General features: G+C 38.0%; 1 protein-coding gene across 4 annotated transcripts in view; it reads left to right on the top strand.

Annotated features, from left to right (window-relative positions):
- nectin1b (nectin cell adhesion molecule 1b) overlaps positions 1-19850 on the top strand; it is a 229683-nt gene that overhangs the window by 50703 nt on the left and 159130 nt on the right. For all 4 annotated transcript variants that reach the window (XM_016575742.1, XM_016575743.1, XM_016575745.1 and 1 more), the window contains exon 2: positions 17489-17863. In XM_016575742.1, the coding sequence (XP_016431228.1) occupies positions 17489-17863 (375 nt within the window). The remainder of the gene's footprint in view (positions 1-17488; positions 17864-19850) is intronic.

The raw sequence follows: 19850 nt of genomic DNA, 5'->3' as shown, positions 1-19850 counted from the left end.
GAAGGACTGAGCAACTGCGTCTTTCTTTCTAGAGATAACGCAGAAAATACAGTGCTGCTGTATTCAAACTAGTGACAAACAGTCGTACATCTTAGAATTGACGTAAAAGTGCACTTCAGGACAGCTATGGGTTTGGCTGACTGCAGAGAAATCTTGAGCCAGGAAGTAAATGTTTTTCTACAATGTCAATTGCTTTCTCAAACAGCATACTCATCTTTCAGAGAAAAGCCTCTGAAAAAAAGTATGCACTCTTTTTTGAGGTATTTTAAAAGTATTAATTAATTTTAACACCAAACAAGAGTTACAATAAGAAACTCCTATTCTGTCTGGGAAGCACTTTGTGCTTTCGGGTTTGCTGACATGGGTTTTGGAGAGAGGATGAGGGTTAGCAAATCGTTTCCATCACCTTTAAAAGACGGTTTTGTTTGGCATTTAATGAAGGTGTTTTGGCCAAGACAGGTAGGGCATTCACCCATGAGTGTGTGTGCAGTGTTAGGGGGCGGCAGGGCTGCTTTATTGGAGTCTCTGATCATGCTGTGATGAAGATCACACCTAGCGTTGCATTGGGTTGGCGTGTGTGAATGGCCAGACACAGGTAGGGCATTCACCCATGAGTGTGTGTGCAGTGTTAGGGGGCGGCAGGGCTGCTTTATTGGAGTCTCTGATCGTGCTGTGATGAAGATCACAACTAGCGTTGCATTGGGTTGGCGGTGTGTGAATGGCCAGACAGGTGATCACTCAATAGCTGTCCCACTTCTCTGACCTTAAAGCTTTTAATCAGCTCTGTCTGAGAGCCCGTCAATCCTTTCAAAGCATGACAGTGGTGGAGAGATCGAGGGAGTGGAAGAGAGGGGTCATGCGTAGGGTTGGTGCTTTGACAAAATGGTTAAAAAGGAGAGCCTGCCTTTGTGAGAGAAAAATAAAAAAATACACTGTGTCTTAAAAATTAAATGTTCATTTGGTTCTCTGATCAACTAACCAACTATTACATCTTAATGGGTTTCACTTCCAAATATGGTATACTACCGTAAAATTAATGTCCAATACATGTAATGTCCAATACAGTTTTTCACCGTATATAGTAGGGGAATTTACCGTTAACCATTTAACAGGATTTTACTGTAGCATTTTTACAGTCTTTTACCGTTAAATTCACGGTCATTTTTTACAGTGCAGAGGTACGTATTTTTATGAGACTGGGTTGTTAATGGGATAGTTCACCCAAAAATTAAAATTCTGTCCATCCAAACAGCTGCTGGTAGCCATTGACTTATACCATGGTATTTTTTCCTCATACTGTTTGGTTACCAACATTTTTTAAAATATATCCTTTTGTGTTGAACAGAAGAAAAAAAAATACTCATACAGGTTTGGAACAACATGAGGGTGCGTTAATTATACAATTTAAATTTTTTAACTAATTTTAATTTAGTTTTCCTCTTTAAAAAAACACAACACATATGGCTCAAGATGATAAAAAAGTGGTTAACAATATCTTAACATTTATGTTTTGTTGATGTGTAGTAGGGCTGTGCGATATTGAAGAAAAATGCGATATGCAATAACTAAATAATGCAATATCCGATATGCGATACGATAATGCTTAAAGTGCCACATGCTCAGATTAAACCGTTTTACTCAGCTGTTGCTGAGTCAGTTCTGTGAACTTATATAACTATCTTGTGTCATATATATATGGTTAATTGTATGTATGTATGTATGTATGTATGTATCAAGAGCTCCTGTAAAACCACAACAAATTCCTTGTGTTTGCACACACTTAAGTGGTGAATAAAGCTCATTCTGATTCTGATTCTAATATAACTAGCATACATGTTTCACTTTTTGTGAGAAGAAAGCACCCCTACAACAACTTCTGAAAGTGAATGGTAGTGTTTTACTCTAGAATTGCATAAAAATGTCATTTTAACATGAGTTTAGGAACTCATGGAAAAATACAACGCTGCTTAGTATTTACTCTACTGAAAGTGAACGGTAGTGTTTTACTCAAGCATTACATAAAAATGTCATTTTAACATTAGTGTAATCATTTTAACATGAGTTTAGGAACTGAATAATAAAAAGGAAAAATACAACACTACTTAGTGTTTACTCTATGAATTCAATATGCACTGATTCTTATTTAAGCTACAATAGTTATTTAGGTAAGAGCAGTGAGTGATTTTCTCTTTGTCTTTTGTTCATGGCCCCAAATATTGCAAGCCGTAGCGATATGCTTATTGCGATATGTACATTTGCGATATTTCGATAATTTCGATATATTGCACAGCCCTAATGTGTAGTTAAAATTAATGATATTTTGAGAAATTTGCTTATGTTGTTTCAAACCTGTAAACTTTGTCTTTCTTCTGTGGAACATAAAAGAAGATAGTTTCAAAAACGTATCAGTGTCAAATGGACCCAATTTTGCTATATTTTTTTATGCCCAATATTTTTTTTCTCTCTCTTTCAGAAGAAATACAATATGAGAGTGACTAAATGATAAATGAACAATATGAGAGTGACTAAATGATGACAGATTGACATTTCTTGTGTGGACTACTGATATAATGTAACTTAGCACAGGATATATATACATATATACATTTCATGACACAGCTCAATCAAAAACTGTAAAACATTAGAATAAAGAAAAGAAGAAAAAATGGTGCATTTTTCATTTTCTCCACACTGAATTGCAAATGTGCGTTGATTGCATTGGCAGAAACAGGCTGCTGCATTCTCCAGGTGGATGCCGCGTGTTGGCAGCGGTTGAAATGAGACGCTATTATATGCAAAAATTTTGGTGTTTAAAAAAGAGCTATAGAAATTCAATGACTTGTTGCTCCAGTGGAAGCATCTGGGGCATGTGAGTCATTTTCACCGGAATACGGTTTGTTCTATGAGAGGAAATGATGATGAGTTTAATCCTTTGCTGCTAGCAAGTTTGTGTTGTCTCCTTAAGCTGCAGATTTGACAAGACTGTGCCCGATTTTGAGTTCTTTCGAGCGGTGCTCCCCCACTTGCAAGGTTCAGTGAGTGACAGTAATTTCAATCCAAGCTAATTGAGTTGTTGAATCTCCCTTTGAGTCCCTTTTCTCGCTCGCTTCAGGGTCTCTGATCAATAGTAATACACTATTGTGATATGTCAGCTAGACTTATTTATATATTTACCCCGTTCTTTCTTTATCAAAGGGTATCAGGCGAAAAGCAGACTCTTTTCACAGGGGATTGTCTCACCTTGCAAGAATGGCTTGGTAGACCTGTGGGGATGTTTGAATTCATCGTTCAGACTGACACAGTTTAGAGTTTAAATACATCTTTGAAACAGCAGGTAGTTGTATTGTAGCTTTTATGGCTATTTCATTAAGAGAATTGTTCAAATTGCTGTCACTGGATTTACATTAAACTGATCTGAACTCCACAATTACCAGTAGCCTTGGTTAAATCGTTTTTGCTCATCTCACACCCTTTATCAACAGAGAATAATTTCATATTTTTTCCTACTAACACCTCTTTATCCTAAATCCAGACTTCAAATGGACGTGCTGTTTGATTCATCTTAATGTCGTAATCTAATCTACCAAGACCCTCTTTTGTGAGCCCACCCACCCTGTTGCTTTCAGACACCCGGGCAATTACCTCAGCCACAATTAACTAGCCATGCTATTTTCCTTTCTGCAACCACACTGACTTTCAAAACGCTATATGCTAATGTTCTTTGTAGAAGGATCCTCTGGTGGGTTCTTGTACCTCATGGCCTTCATGTCAATATACAGTGTTGGACTTCTGAGGTCTTGTGGGGAATACTGTAACTCATTCCACCCCTCGACTTTTTCAGACGTTCTCCCTCTTCTCATTCTGTGGTTTTGTGGTTCTCGTCTTCATCTCGTAGCCAGATACTTTTCATTTAATTGAAAGCCAAAAGTGCCTCAATGCTTAACTCTTCAAATGTGCAATCAGCGCTCCGGTTCCGCACTTCGCTTCTGAGAAATATCTCGTTCTGTGTTTTTAGAAATGAAATGTTCTTGTTTCTGCTTAGATGCTATCAAAATGTTACTATAGCTCTGCGCTGCTGTGCAGTCGTTCGCTTGATGACCGCAAAGTGATTTGGTGAGTTTATAAATGAAGAAAAATGTCATCCTAATATGAAGTTCCACCCATCGCACCGCAGACTGCCGGGTTTTGTTGGCGAGGGAGGTTATTGACGGAAGGACATGTATTATGATAGATGATGTGTCATTTGGATTGGGTTTCCTCTGCTCTTTGATGTGCGACCTGGAATAACAACCTCCAGACTCGCTGAGATAATCTGACAAATTTCTGGAAAGCTTCCGTGATTAGAACAAAAGTCACATTGAAGGTTTATAGAACTATTGTAGGGAAAGCGAAAACTGGATCTTGGACCTAGACGTGGTGTGCTCTGGACCCGCTATGCAATGAAGTGTGTACGTATGTGTGTGTGCATGTGAGGATATGGGAAAATCTCTGAAATGTGGTGTGTGGTGAAGAGTTGGAGGAGGGGGTCTTGACGTCCTTCTACCCAGCTGGGTAGCACATGCACTGGAGACTAAAGGAGCACAAGAGATGTGGTGAGCATTCCGTGGGCCTGTGTGTGGAGAATGGAACGCTCCCAAAGAGCCATTGGAAAGATCCATTGCGGTCTTGGTCACGGAAATAGTACAGCCCCATACTCTTGGAGTTCTCCTCAGAAATGCTGAACAATTTATACATCACCCGCTTTACTTGTCTCCCCTTCTTTGTTCTTTTAGTTTAGCGCTCTGATAGCACTTTTCCGCCGACATGATTAAGGTGCGGGTTCCAGGCCAGTGCCAATTCTCAAACCGTTCTATGCATTTCTACCACATGAAAGTGGGTTCCAGGTACTGGAAGTTCCGCAAAGTTTGTTTTTAGACTCATTATAGCAACCCTCTACATTGCGAGTAAATCACTCGCATATGCGATTAAATCTTACTCTGGGCGACTAAATAATGTCTAACATTAGCCATTGGCTAATACATTTGTGTGTGTGTAAAATAGTATATCAGTCTGGCGAGTAAACAAAAAAATTTACTAGCCAATGGCGATTATATTGCCAAGGTGTGCGTAGAGGGTTGTTATAGTCAGGTAAACCATACTTAGCAGTGTCATAGTTCTCAGGAACGTGAACCATTCTGATGGAAAAGACATGAGTAATTTAATGTTGCACTGGCTGATATGCAAGCCATTTCGGACTTACTGACACCTAGTGGTGCGGAGGCAGCATCCCGCAAAAGTAAACATTTTTGATTACCCATGCCATGGTGGGAAATTTTCTGTTTGCATTCAGCCATTGTTAGTTTATTTCACAAGCAAAAGTGTCTGATAATAGGAGGGTTAGAAAGATGAATTATTGCTTGATCATGTGACCTCAACATGGTTACCCCATGCAATGACCCAAAAAAAGAAGCTTCTAATATGACCAAAATCTTCATCTTATGAAGTAAAAATTATTTTATAATATGACATTTTTTATTTATTTATTATTATTATTATTTTTTACAAAATATGCATTTATTTATTTAGGGGTAACACTTTTTTTAATGAGGTAAAAGTTCTTGAGTTCTCTTTTGAATTTAAGATTAGCATCATGCCAAACGTTCATGCGAATTGTGAGTGCTTGCAAAAAGCTTGCAAAAGTGATAATGATTGCTAACAACTTTGCTAGTGCTAACTATGTTGTCTTGACTGAGAAAAAGTGCTAAACCCTTATGTAATGAGTCAAGTGCCCTAAACCTCATTTATAATATTGTAGAATGTTGTAAATGCAATATGAAACTGTGATGATTCAGACATTTTTTATTTTTAAGAAGTAGTATTTTCCTCATAGTTTTGGCTAAATATTCCCAATGTTTTTCCAGTTATAAATCTCTATGATCTCATCTAGCACCAGATAACACATGATGACACTGGCCGGTCGCATACTAAATGTATGTGTTAATTGTGAGTGGTCCAGACTCTCTCACTAACCCCTCCAGTGGGAGTGTGAATTCCCAACCGGACATGTTAATGGATCAATCTGCTCTGTCGAATGAGGGGTAGAGACCAAAGCTGCCCACCGGCCCAGCTGTCCTGTTTCCACAATACTGGCCTGTTTAAACCCTGATAATAAACCATGCTCTTTGATGTCAGATGGACATTTCATATTTTTCTACAAATCGTTAAAAATGGATGAATCTCTCAACATGACTTCCCTCTAAGAAATCTTCATAAAACTCTTTCATCAAGGATACGCAGGAGGGGGCTTGAGGATTTCAGCAGCACCTCACATCAAATATTGATTATCTGTTCTCTTTTTGTTTTTAGATTAGCCCTCCCATCAGGGGGTTGTGCTACTGTTAGTCACAGGAGCCTTGGGAGTTTGGAAAGCCAATCACAGGTTAAATCATCAGAAAGCCTTAACGAAAAGTGTCCAATGCCAATGCCAGTATTGAGACAATATAAAATCCATATACAATATATACATTTAAAGGTAAAATGTGATAAGTCCACAAAGGTATGACTTTTTATTTTATTTTTTTTTATTTCTCTTAAGTCGATATAGTCGTTGACCAGTATTCTCAAAATGGCCAAATATTTTGGTCTATGTTATAGGTCTGTTATGATGATATTGATGTACTATGGTATTTACAAGATACTTCAAAGAAGGGTATGTATTAAGGGTATATGTCTAAAAACCATAATATTGCCATGACACATAGATATAAGTTTTTTACGTATTATAATGCTACAGTAATAGCGTGTGACAGTATATGTTATATTATTAAACAAATTAATAAATGCAGATAAATAATGACATTTTGAAGAATTCTTTTCAGGTGATTTTTGCAAACATACTCAACCTGAAATCTTGCATCATGCTCGTTCACGCATAGCATTTAAATCGTTCACCCATGTAATCCATTTAATCATTGTACTTACCTCCAATCCGATTTTCCTTGTGAACACTTTGGATTTGAACTTTTCCAGCCTGAAATTTTGCCCATTGATGATGATGGACAGGGAGAGGATTTGTCATGCATGGCCGTCTTTAGCATATTCCCCAATGCCGTTTTGGCTTAACTTGAAATACTTTTTTCTGCAAGATGTGCTGAGTATACAGTGTAGCCCAAGGTGCACTGGGGCCATCGTTTCAGCAGCAGACACAAAACACATCCCAGCCGTCACTCAAAATACAGACATGGAGTTGCACCAGACAATGATTTTATTGAGTCTGTGGGCTTGTGTTGTATTGCACGCTGTTGCATGACACTTTACTCTGTGATATGACTCATGTTGAGTGCATTTGGTGAAATAAAAGAATTATTATTATTTAAAACTAGAGTAAATACATTTTAGAGCAATATCTCTTTGTATGGTAATATTTAATTACCCACCTTGGACACAGTTCAAATATGTTCTCTCGAAGGAATGGTTCACCCAAAAATGAAAATTTGCTGAAAATTTAGTCACCCTCAGGCCATCCAATATGTAGATGAATTTGGAACTATTTGCTCATCAATGGATCCTCTGCAGTGAATGGGTGCCGTCAGAATGAGACTCCAATCAGCTGACAAAAACATCATACTCCAGTCCATCAGTTAGCATCTTGTGAAGTAAAAAGCTTGCTTTTAATAAACAAATCCATCATTGAGATGTTTTAAACTTCAATTTGTTGCCCCCGGCTAAAGTATTATATTCATAATACTTCTCTTTCCTGTGAAAAAGCTGTCTTGTCTAATTTAGGAGAGGATTATGCACATATCAAGCACTCTTTACAAGCAAAAACAGTTCTAAACAAACTGCATTGTTGGATTTTGATATGGATGGACAAAAGGGGGACAGGTTTTTGCTTCACAAGATGTTAATTGATGGATTGAATTTGTGTGGATTTCTTGTGGATTATTAATTATTATATCATTCTGACGGCACCCATTCACTGCAAAGGTTTCATTGGTAAGCAAGTGATGTAATGCTAAATTTCTCAGACGTAGAAACAAACTCATCTATATCTTAGATGGCATGAGGGTAAAAAAAAAATGAAAAATCAACAAATTCTAATTTTTAGGTGAACTATCCCTTTAAGGTTGATTATAATGTAATAATCTTTTCAGTACCCTACATCTGACTCTCTTATATAAACTGCTCTTTTCCCCTTTGTATTTCTTTCTCTCTATCTGTCCTCAGATTCACTTTAATTTGACTCCAATCCCCTTTACACCTCCCACCAACAGTAACCCGAAGACAAAGGCCGTCTCAGGTGTAATCCATTACTTATGGCCCACCAGTAATGTTATTTATTGATTAGATATTTTTCACATGAAGACATCTAACAGCTGTTATTGATTTTATACCGGAGGATATCACTGCATTATTGAAAAATTGCCAACTCTAATCATTTAACGCTCGTGGGTGTATATATCTGGCAATCTGTGCGATAAAAGATGAATTATGTTTTGTTCATTATTTCTAAACTACTTCGCATTTGCCGTGACTCGCAGGCTTGCAGTGGTCATATTGTTTGGTTACGTTGCTTGTAAATCACCCGCTGAGATATGCTGCTCACTTTTGTGTTAATATCCACAGGAGACCGTGATTCGTTAAAACATCTCAGTTTGTTAGAGTCATTTATAGATGTTTAGGTTGTTAGAAGCTGGCCCCGCCGTTGTCCCTTTGTACACAAACCTATCCTTGCGCACACACCAGTGCATTAAACACATTCAAGCGCACACATGCAGAAAGATCAGCTCGCAGACATATACATACTCCAAACACAGCATAAATACACATAGTAAAGGAAGCTGTCACTCTTTCCTGTGTACCACATAAAAAGCTTTTTTACTGAATGGGGACATCAATAATTTAGCTGAATACCGTTCTGTGTAAAACCCCCTTATGCATTTATGCACGCATTTATGTAATGGTGCCAGCTGAGCCTTTTTTCCCTTATCTTTGTCTCTGATGCCTAGTTTCTGTCTCTCTTTTGCAAACAAGCAGGGCCGTTTCTGTGTAGTCATTTTGTTGGCCTTTGTAATCATTAACTACGTAAGTTTTGTTGACCCTAACAGCCCCGCGCTTCCTCTTACTCTGACAGGTGGCCTGGTATCTCGTATCGGGATGATGTCATCTGCTGTTAGGGCAAGTACAGACAAATATTGTTTTTTTTTTTTTTTTTCCTCAGCCCAACCGAAACTATGACAGTGTCCTTGTTCACATTTCGAGAGGGACTGAGAGAGAACGTTAGTGAGCACGACCTTGTCTCCAAGTCTTGTGTCGGTCTGTTAACACATTGTAGTTACTGTTGACCTGATTTGAACTTCTGGCAAGACAAAACTACATTTTATATATTTTATTTACAGTGAAGGTCAAAAGTTTGGAATCACTGAGATTCCATAAAGAGACATTTTTATGTTCACCAAAACTACATTTATTTGATCAAACGTACAGTAAAAACAGTAATATTGTGTATAATATTATTGCAAATATATTATATATTAATTAATAGTAATTGTTTTCTAGTTTAATGTTTTAATATTTTAATTTTAAAACACAATTCATTCTTGAAATATCAAAACTGAATTTTCATCATTTCATTACTCCAGTCTTCAGTGTCACATGATTGTTAACAAATAATCATTATCAATTTTGAAACGTTTTTGATGCCTAATATTTTTTTTCAGCATATACAGATTAAATTAATCAAAAGTAAATACATGCATTTGCAATGTTACAAAATATTTTTGTTAAATGCTGTTTCTTTCTATTCATCACAAAATCATGAAAAGAAATGTATCACGGTTTCTTCAAAATTATTAAGCAGCAAAAACTGATTTCAATATTGTTAATGTTTATTGAGCATCAAATTGTCATGTTAGGATGATTTCTGAAGGCTCTTATGACACTGAAGACTGGAGTAATGATTTGCCATCACTGTGCCTACAATATTCCCAATATTACTGTTTTTACTGTAATTTTGATCAAATGAATCCATAAGAAAAAGAAAAAATGTGTAATGATTCAACCTTTTTTAGTGGTAGTGTATATTATTAAGTGAAATAAATCAATATAATTGCCATGGGAATTATGAATCATGAAAAAAAAAATTATATAGTGAATAAACAGTGTACTAGTTGTGCTAGGCTAAAAAAAAATATATTATTTAAAAAACAGCAATCTTATCCAGCAAGATCCTAGTATAAAAATAAATTCTTTGGATTGTGTTTGCATGATGCAACAAGCATTTAAAGTTTGTGCTGCATCCATTGACCTTTATAAAGAGTGTAATATGCCTGCCAAATAAGAGATCCAAAGCCTGTATGCGTGTGTATTACATCATCTATCCTGCTGTTGGATTGTGGATATAAAAATGTAGTGGAAGAGCTGGCAGGCCGAGCTGTGAAAGATGAATCAGTGTGTAAAAAAGAGTGATGGAGAAGAAAGAGAGCAGAACACAGGTATGCTGATGCATCCCCTTGACATTTTCACAACGCCTTCAAACCACTCTCAGGGGGGAAGCAGCGTGGGCCTGTACGCTCCTTCCTACATCGCATTGGACTTGTGCTATGTGGGGTTGGCTCCAAAGTCAAATATGGAAGAAAGCAACATATGGTTGTATAATCAGTGCCTTCTTTAGATGAGGGCAATGTCCTTTTAAGCAAGTCATTCGACTTGGCGGCCATCTTGATAATGCCCTCGGCTGGTTATTTTCAAGTTATGCAATAGCAGCTTTTTTCTGCTTGAATGAGGAAAGGCCAAAAGCTGTTTGCTAAACATACGCTTAAAAAAATAAAAATAAAAACATATGGTACATCACCACTAAATTTGACAAAAATGTTATCCTCTTTTAGCTCAAATCGGGCTGCAAAACAATTCTAATTTAATTTAATAGTTACATCTGTCGATATATACAACTAACTGAAAGTTAATAATGCAAGAACTGTTTATATATATATATTTTTTGGGCAAATGTCAAAATAATAATATGCATGCATTTTTCATGCTATATGTTCTAATTTTGTGCTGCCTAAATTCACACGTTAAAGTTTTAGTAATTTTAGTGTGTGTGTGTGTGTGTGTGTGTGAGTGTGTTTTGTCAATTTAAGTAGTTATATTATTTAGTGTTTTTTTTATTTTATTTTTTTTAGTTTCTGTTTTAGTTTACTATAATAACCCCGTTTCTGAGTGTTGCAATATTTCCCATCCATTTTTCAAAAATAGCATGATTCTTCTTTAAACTATCCCTGTTAATTAGTCTGGAGCTGTTGGGAACGGTACCCTTAGGGTATGTTGATGATATGTACCAAACTGTTTGACAAACAGAAAATGCACAACCTTTATAACTTCCTGTATAGCAGGTTGGTTCAGGTAAACACACGCCTCAATCAAGCAGATGGTGGATGGTCTATAAGGAAAAGGGATATTCAGGGGAAACGTGTGTAAAGTTTAAGCGTTAATGCAAAAAGGGGCGAGAGCAGAGCGCAAGTGAAAGCCAGAGTGCTGACCATATGTTGCAGCAGGTTTCTGCTGAAGGTAAATATTAGCTAAGGCTGACACAGTAGATGAGGGAAGCTGGTAAAACAGGAATCAAATAGCCATGTTTAGAGGTAGAGGCAGCACTCAACATCCCAGCACGTCTGCAGACGCTGAAAAACAAACACACTAGAACGAGTCATACGTGCATGGCCGGCTGTAGGATTCATTACATTCTCCTCATTGATTTTAAAGTTACTCTTGAACTCCACCGTCGCAGTCTCTTCTCTGTTTTTAGCTGCTAACTTGATACAGCATTGTAATGCGCCCACAGCGTGAGCGGGATGTGCTGGCAGGCACCGTATCATCACTCTCTAGCACATAAACGTATTAGTGTCCTCACCGAAGCTGAGCTCTTCTTTTTTTCCCTAACTGAAGGACCTGGATTGCTATTAGATTACCCACACACAATGGGGTGTATTTTGTAGACTCTCTAAAACAAGCCTTTCTGCGGTTTTCTTAATGAGATGGGCCGAATGCCATCATTTTTTTCTGGGAGGCCTGTGCAGGCCCAGTGTTGTGCCTCGTGCCCGGAGATGCGGATCCGGTCAGGCTGCTGTCCCGGAGAATGGTAGCTCTGTTTGGAGTGTGCCTCTGCGCTGATGCTACGTCTTACAGGAGGCGTCGTAGTCGCACCCCTACCCCGGCCGCATGGTCCACGTGTGTGAGTGAATAGGGCAGATTCTGATGTGAAAAGTGGGCCTGGAAACAACAGCAGTTAACTTGTATACAATAAAACAGGGGTTCTGAACCTTTTTGACTTGAAGGCCCCCTTTTTCCAAGACAATATACGAACCCCCCCACCAACCAACCCCCAACCCATTGGCCATTGGCCATTTGACCAACACATTTTTACCTGGGGGTAGGTAAATGTAAAGCTCAGCAAGATACTTCACACTGCTTCTTCTTGCTGGTTCAGCTGATATTTGCTCACCACTGACACCTGTAGGTTCGGAGAATATTGCATCTGAGGTATGGTTAAGACTTTATGGATTTCCTCAAGGCAAATTAGGCTGTATTTAATTTTTCCGGAGGTCTCTGGTCAGTGGTCAGGCTAGCAAAACATAGTCGGCCTCAGAGTAGACCCTCCAGTAGGAAAACTGATGAAAAATTCATCCTTGACGTCCACCTACATGCTCAAAGTCTTGCCAGATTACTGCAAACTGAGGGAATAATCACCCATATGTTGGACTTGTTTTATGCTCATTCTCTGAGACATGATGGGTGGATGAAACGTGACTAAATTAGATTTTTAAACACACCTTGAACAACAGGGATTGTGAAAGGCTTTAGCCTCTTCTGACTTGTTCATATATGCCTCATGGTCATATCTACGCAATTACTTCACTCCACATTATGAGTTTCTGCATGTAGTCCAGCTAAGAGACTTGGAAAAAGAACTAGAGTCCATGTTGTCTGGGTGTGTTTGTCAGATCCATTGGATGATACTTTAAGACCTCGGGATTTGTTCTGCGGTGTGTTACTTCACTTTCATCGTTATTCAGATTCAGTCTGCAAGTGATTGTCTTATTCAACTCTTTTGTTGTGTTTTAGAGGGCACCATTGTGCCAGTGACAATGTTCTCTCACGGTCTGTTTGCCCTTGCTTCCGTTTCGTAGCAACTTCACTTCTTGTATTGTGTACAGAAGTGTTTATATTCTCGAATTTTCTCTCTGATTGCCCTCCATTGTTCAACTCCACTGTGCAGGCTATAATTACTCTCTATCTCCTACTTTCTTTGGAAGACTCCTTCAGCCCCGAGGTGGAGGAAGAGGAGGTGGAAATGGGGTCAGGGGGCCCAGAGGCTTTGGGTTCCTTAGTGTGAGGATTTGGGTTCTGGAGCCATATAATTACCCCTCTCTCACAACTCCCTCAAAAGCGAAGACTGATCTTTATGTGTGGTGGTCTAAGTGGATGACTCAGAGGAGGGAGTTAGCAGAATATAGTCTCCTGCTAATTCTACTATTCCCCCACTAACAACATCTACATGCATTTGAAGTGAACTAGGCCTATATTCTTTTCCCCTAAATCTGCCTTGGATGGTTTCTCTAACTGATGTTGTCAAGCTGTAAATCGTATTGGTACTTCACAAGGCATTTCCTCTGTTTCGACCCTGTCACGGTAGCAAATGCAAGCGGTAACAGGGTCAAACCGAGGGGTACAAGGACACAGGTGTTCCCCAAGGTAGCTGTGCAGAGGTTGTCAGCCGTCTTTCTGTCAAACTTGATTAGTCAATCAATCTGTTGTTTCACAGTGACTACTGATGGGTCTATACACTCTGGTCAAACATATCTCATCCGTACACGCCTGGGTAAATGAGAAATGAAGGGTTTGGTGAGCATCGGTTACCAAACTGACACATCACCAGCTGGTTCCCTCCTTTATAAGTGATGTTTACTAAGGATAGCATCACAATTGATTCTCATACTTAGGGGGGCTCTTATGACTTGGACAAGGAAGTAAGCATTAATAACACAACTTTTGCATGAGCAAGAAAGTGTAAATGTGTAGTTTAATCCATTTGCAGGTGCTTAACACAGCTGAATTCATGGGGAAAAATGTAACTTTCATGTTCTTGCAAAACAAACCTGAAACTACTAGTGTAACACTACATGGTAAAGAGGAAACTTCCTAGCAATAAGAGTTTATTTTTATTCAAGGTCGGTACCATTCGTTCTATGAAATCTTGAGTGTCTTGCTTTCAAATTTGTGCAGTGGCGACCTTGAACTTTTTTTTTCCCAACTTGCAAACAAACATACACACACAAAATACATATTTCTGTGTTCATTGTATGAACAGTGCATATTCTGCCTGCTTCTCTCTATTTCTCTGTAAATGCGTGGCTAGTTTCAGCCCCGCTGGTCATGAAATCCATTTTAGTCTTAGACAGTCTGTGTCTTCTCAAGTTTAACTTTTCCCAGATTATCTTTCAAGTGCCTAAAAGTCTTGAACTAAGCATTTAAACACTTGTCCATACTTGTTGAACTCTTATGACTGATGTTACCCACAGGCCTGTGCTCAAACCAGTTTTTCAGCTTGTAACACTCCAAAGAGAAAGGAAAAAATTAAATTGCATCATATGACCCCTTTAAAATGGCTTACGAACACCCTTATCAGTATGAAGCTGATCCCTGATCAGTAATTTACTTTAAATTGTTCAAAATTGCCCATTATTGTCTCATTTTCAAAAGGCGCCATTAAAAAAAAGGTGATTTTTAAAATGCATACAATTGTGTGATTTTACATTATATGAAACTTTCTATCAAACAAATAATGTGTGAAAAAATCTCAATCCAAATTAGAAATTGTAATACTAATTTTAATGTAATAATATATTTATGCATTCAGAAAGTTAACAGTTCACAATTTATCAGTTCAATCTGACAGATACTCAAAGTCATGAAACCAAAACGTTCTTTTTAGAAAGAAAACGTATTACTGATATTTCTACAAACATCCATTTTTAATCATCTGTTGTTTACTATACAAACACATGGTAGTAGTGTTGACATTTTAAGATGACGAATGAACGAAATATAAGAGGAACTAAAGAACTAAAGTTTAAGTTGTGCATGAAAGTTCACTTCTTAAAAGAACGATGATGCCATTATTGTAGCAAATTTTATACATATTTATATGAGGGAACTAAATAGCACTCATTTGGTCAAATGACCCACAGTTTCCCTCTGTTTTGTTTTCCCCTGCAGTATTTCCAACTTTTATGAGTGGCGTGATTAAGCGCGGTAGTTCAGAGTTACTTCCTCTTTGCTAAGGTCTCTCTGTAGGAGGTAATTACCTCTTTTGCCAGTCATAAATAAGCGAGAGAGAGGGAGAGGGGGAAAGAGGGAGGTGAAGGTATGTGGTTTAGTATATGTTTGTGCAGGAAGCAAGGCCAACAGGACAGCACAGCACCTGACGGCGAGGAGAAATATATCTACTCGGGGTCTCCTACGACAGGTTTGTTAAAGACAACAGAACTCATGGACCCTCCAGGGACACGTTTGCCTCAGAGTTATTCACGGGTCAGGAAAGCTTCTGTTATGAATGGCCTCTGTAGAGCTAAACAGGAACTGAAAGTGTTCATGGATGCATAGCCCTTCTGAGGAAGCATAAGCAGGGTAGAAATATAAGAAGAGCTGATTGTCTGGTCAGGTGTTAAGGAAGTGAAGACAAAGAAAATATGATTGAAAAGCTGGGGGTGAGGTAAAGGGGGCAGTTAAAACAAAAGTATGAGTAATAGCACGTGCAAGAAAGCGAGACTTTAGAGAAAAGAAAGGGGCGAGAAGGAGGGGTTCGAGTGTTGACACATCATTCTCAGCTGGAGGGGGTAAAAGAAGGTCACCAGGGAGACAAAAGGCCAAGGGCCTGCCAAAACAAGACGCATTTGACTGTGGGGCATGCCGTATTTCAGGGTTATCTTGAGACAAAACAACTATTGTTTTAACTGGAGGCAATGGAAGCATCTTCTGCATGACAGATACCTTCGAACTCCTGAAAGCCATTGCGGGGAATAAAATATAAAACCCATTCATTTACTACTAATTGCCTGCCTGGTTTATTGTAGCTTAATTCAAGTGCCATCATTGTGTGCGCACTTAGACTGGATCCCACATTGTTTCCATTAATAGGTGCTTGAGGCTGTCACCGAGATGTTTACCAATGAGAAATAATTAGGATGGAGTGGTGTGGGAGGGTTGGCAGTCAGGATCAGAGTCAGGGGGGGATCTACCATCATTACACATGCAGGGAAAGTCTACATCCGGCACTCTTCAAGACCTAATGCTGCCTGTAAACACCACTGCCATACTTGTAATTAGTCCTGTTTGGTGTTTGAAGTACTCTTGTTGAATTGGCATGCTAGCTGTTTTGACGCACTCGATTGTAACGTGAAAGCCTGAGTTGAGTCAATGAGTTGCTGTAACTTCAGTTAGGGTTGTCAGTTTTCATGATGCATATTCAAATTAAATACCAAAAACACATATGGACAGATAGCATATGCGTATATATAATCTAAATAAATTTTTGGTTACATTTTATTTTAATTTAATATTAAATTTTATTTTAAGTTAATATTGTTAAAGTGTAATTACACAGTACTATGCAATATTAATTAACTACTAAGGGTTAGGTTTAGGGTTAGTTATGTTTAACACTGGGTAGCTCACCTTAAAATAAAATTGGTATTAAAAGGATAATTCACCCAAAAATGAAAATTCTAATTTTTCAGTCTCATGTTGTTCCAAACCCATAAGACCTTCGTTCATATTCGGAACACAACATAAACAGACTTGTGTGGCTTTCTGAACCCACATAAACAGCAATGCGACTGAAACATTCCCAGGCCCAGAAACGTACTAAGGACATTGTTAAAATATTCTGCAAAGATAACAAAAATATATTTATAATATATTTTTTCAACAATTCTTCTCTTCCGAGTCACCATTCGCCCCCATTCACGAGAGTACCACGACGCAAGTGCGTGATGCTGCTGACATAGAACACGTACTCTTGTGAATGGTGGCGGACGGTGATTCGGAAGAGAAGAATTGTTGAATAAAGTCGTTATTTTTGTTTTCTTTAGGACACAAAAAAGTATTCTCATAGCTTCATAACATTACAGTTGAACCATTGATGTCACATGGACTATATTAACAATGTGCTTGCTTCGTTTCTGGGCCTTTAACGTGTCAGTTGTGTTGCTGTCTATGTAGAGAATGCTCTTGGATTTCATCAAAAATATCTTAATTTGTTTTCCGAAGATGCACAAAGGTGTTATGAGTTTGAGACTACATGAATTTTTAATTTTCGGTGAACTATCTTTTTAATATTGGTCAATTTTGATAAATTACCAAAGTATTGATACATTTTGTTCATTAACAATCATTCTCAGCACAGATTGGTTGACTTGTTTGTAATGTGTCTCTTCTTGTCTTTCTGCAGCAGGGAACGGGCAGTCGGTGCAGACGGACCCCAGTAAGTCTGGATTTGTGGGTGATACAGTCGAGCTGCGATGTGTATTCATCAACGGTAAGCCACCAGTGAAGATCTCTCAGGTCACCTGGCAGAAGCTGATAAATGGCACCAAACAAAATGTCGCCACCGCAAACCCAGCCTTGGGCGTATCAGTGCTGCCCCCTTTCAAAGACCGTGTGAGCTTCAAGCACCCCGCTGTGCGCCAGAGGACCCCTTCTTCTCTTGAGGATACCACCATTGTGTTCAGCAACCTACGGCTCTCTGATGAGGCTGCCTACATCTGCGAGTACACCACCTTCCCAGCAGGCAACAGGGAAAATATGGTCAACCTCACTGTCTTTGGTAAGACCACCACGCTACATATGTAGTGCTATTCTCCTGAGAAAAGTGCACATTCACAATGAATTCACATGAAATGTGAGTTTTCACTATAATTGTTTTGTGAATGATTTATATGAAAATTCGCATTCAGTGCCAAAATACTGATTTGCACGCGTAGCAGCAGGTTCTCTGCACACATATAACACCATGTATGGACAGAATAGAAGTAGGTGTCATTTTCTCAAATATTCTCCACACTCTTAGCACTGACATGGTGAGATATTTTTTTATTAAAGTTGTCGTCATGGTTAGCAGGTAGTAAGGTGTATATAGATGTTGTTTCAGCAATATGTTATTCATAACCCTGTAAGCCCTTCAGAAAAATCATCTTTGTCCTTGACCGCTCCGGGTCTGTAATGTGCGTGGTTAAAACCTTCACCAAGCTTGAAATGTATTGATCAGTGTTCACCACAACAGTAAGAGCTGCATCTCAGCCTCGACCTGCAGGTATAATGTATGCATGCATACATGTTCTTGTCAAAAGCTACACACACAGGTGAAGATAAGCTATCATTTTATCAAAGGAAACCAACCTTGTATTATTTTCCTATTTCCTTGACACACAAAATCAGAGGTTAAGCAGAATGTCCGAGCTGCTCTTTGACAAAACAAAAGTGGATGGGGTTTTATACCGGATAGCTCCAAAAAGACCATTAACACTGTAAAAGTAGTTCATATGACTCCAGAACTTCTGAAGCTATACAGTAGATCAGGGCTTTCCAAAATGGGGTTTGTGTGTTGATGAAAATCCTACAATTCATGGAATCAGAAAATTGTAAATTTAAAATTTCAATTTAAAAGAAATAAATACACAAATAAATAACATTTGCTATTAAATATGAAATTATCTATTTGTATTCCTGCATATAATTTAACTAATAAGCAAGTAAGCATACAAATGTATTGTTAAATAATAAAATTTTGACATACTTCAAATAAATATTTTAGGTAAAATCTGTATTTTTTATTTCATTGTTTTTTTTTATTTTTATTTTGAATCAGTTTTATTTTATATTTTCATAAAAATTTTAGCTATAGTTTTAGCAATTTTGTCATTTATTTATTGTATTTTATTTTATTACAGCTTTAGTTATTTTAGTACATCAAGTTAAACGAAATTAAAATTAGAACTGTTACAGCCTCAGTTTTATTTAACTATAATAATCCAGTTACAGATAAGTTTGGCTGACAAAAAAGTTTGGATTATAGGTTAAAATAGGTTAAAATCGATCTGTATGACATGAATTCAGAAGACATGGAATAAAGTGCACGATGGGCTACTTTTATATTGCCTTTTTGAGCTTGGCTGTTTAAATCATGACCCACTTTCATTGTATAAAAAAAAAAAAAAAAAAAGATTCTCGGACATTCTGCCTAAAATGAAAAATAAATATGGCGTGTACAAAGTGAGGGTGCGTACGTCTTAAAAGTCTCTGTTGTTGGGACTTTAATACATGTCCTAAACAGACATCAATAAAAGCTTTCCTTCCTCACACACAATTTTTTTCAAGAGCAGAGCTCTGATTTGTCTCTTAGGAAGCTGCACAGGTTAGGAAAGGCACCATGATGTATGTGCGTGTATGTGTGTGTGTGTGGGTGTGTGTGTGTGTGTGTGTGTGTATGTGCGTGCATGTTTTTGTGACATATGAGGACACAAATGGGTATAATGACATGGGTATGACATAGGAATTACAAGGAGAAGGTGACTTGAGGACATTGCCCCATGTCCCCATTTTTCAAAACGCTTATAAATCATACAGAGTGAGTTTTTTTGAGAAAGTAAAAATGCACAAAGTTTCCTGTAAGGGGTAGGGTTAGGTGTAGGCAATAGCACATACAGTTTGTACAGTATAAAAGCCATTAAGCCTATGGAATGTCCCCACAATTCACAAAAACAAACCTGTGTGTGTGTGTGTGTGTGTGTGTGTTGGAGTGCAAGAGAAGAGTA

This window comes from Sinocyclocheilus rhinocerous, unplaced genomic scaffold (genome assembly GCF_001515625.1).
Source record: "Sinocyclocheilus rhinocerous isolate Xijiao unplaced genomic scaffold, SAMN03320098_v1.1 scaffold82, whole genome shotgun sequence".
Lineage (NCBI taxonomy): Eukaryota > Metazoa > Chordata > Actinopteri > Cypriniformes > Cyprinidae > Sinocyclocheilus > Sinocyclocheilus rhinocerous.
Note: the sequence above shows the minus strand (reverse complement) of the source record. Positions and strands in the feature narration are given on the sequence as shown.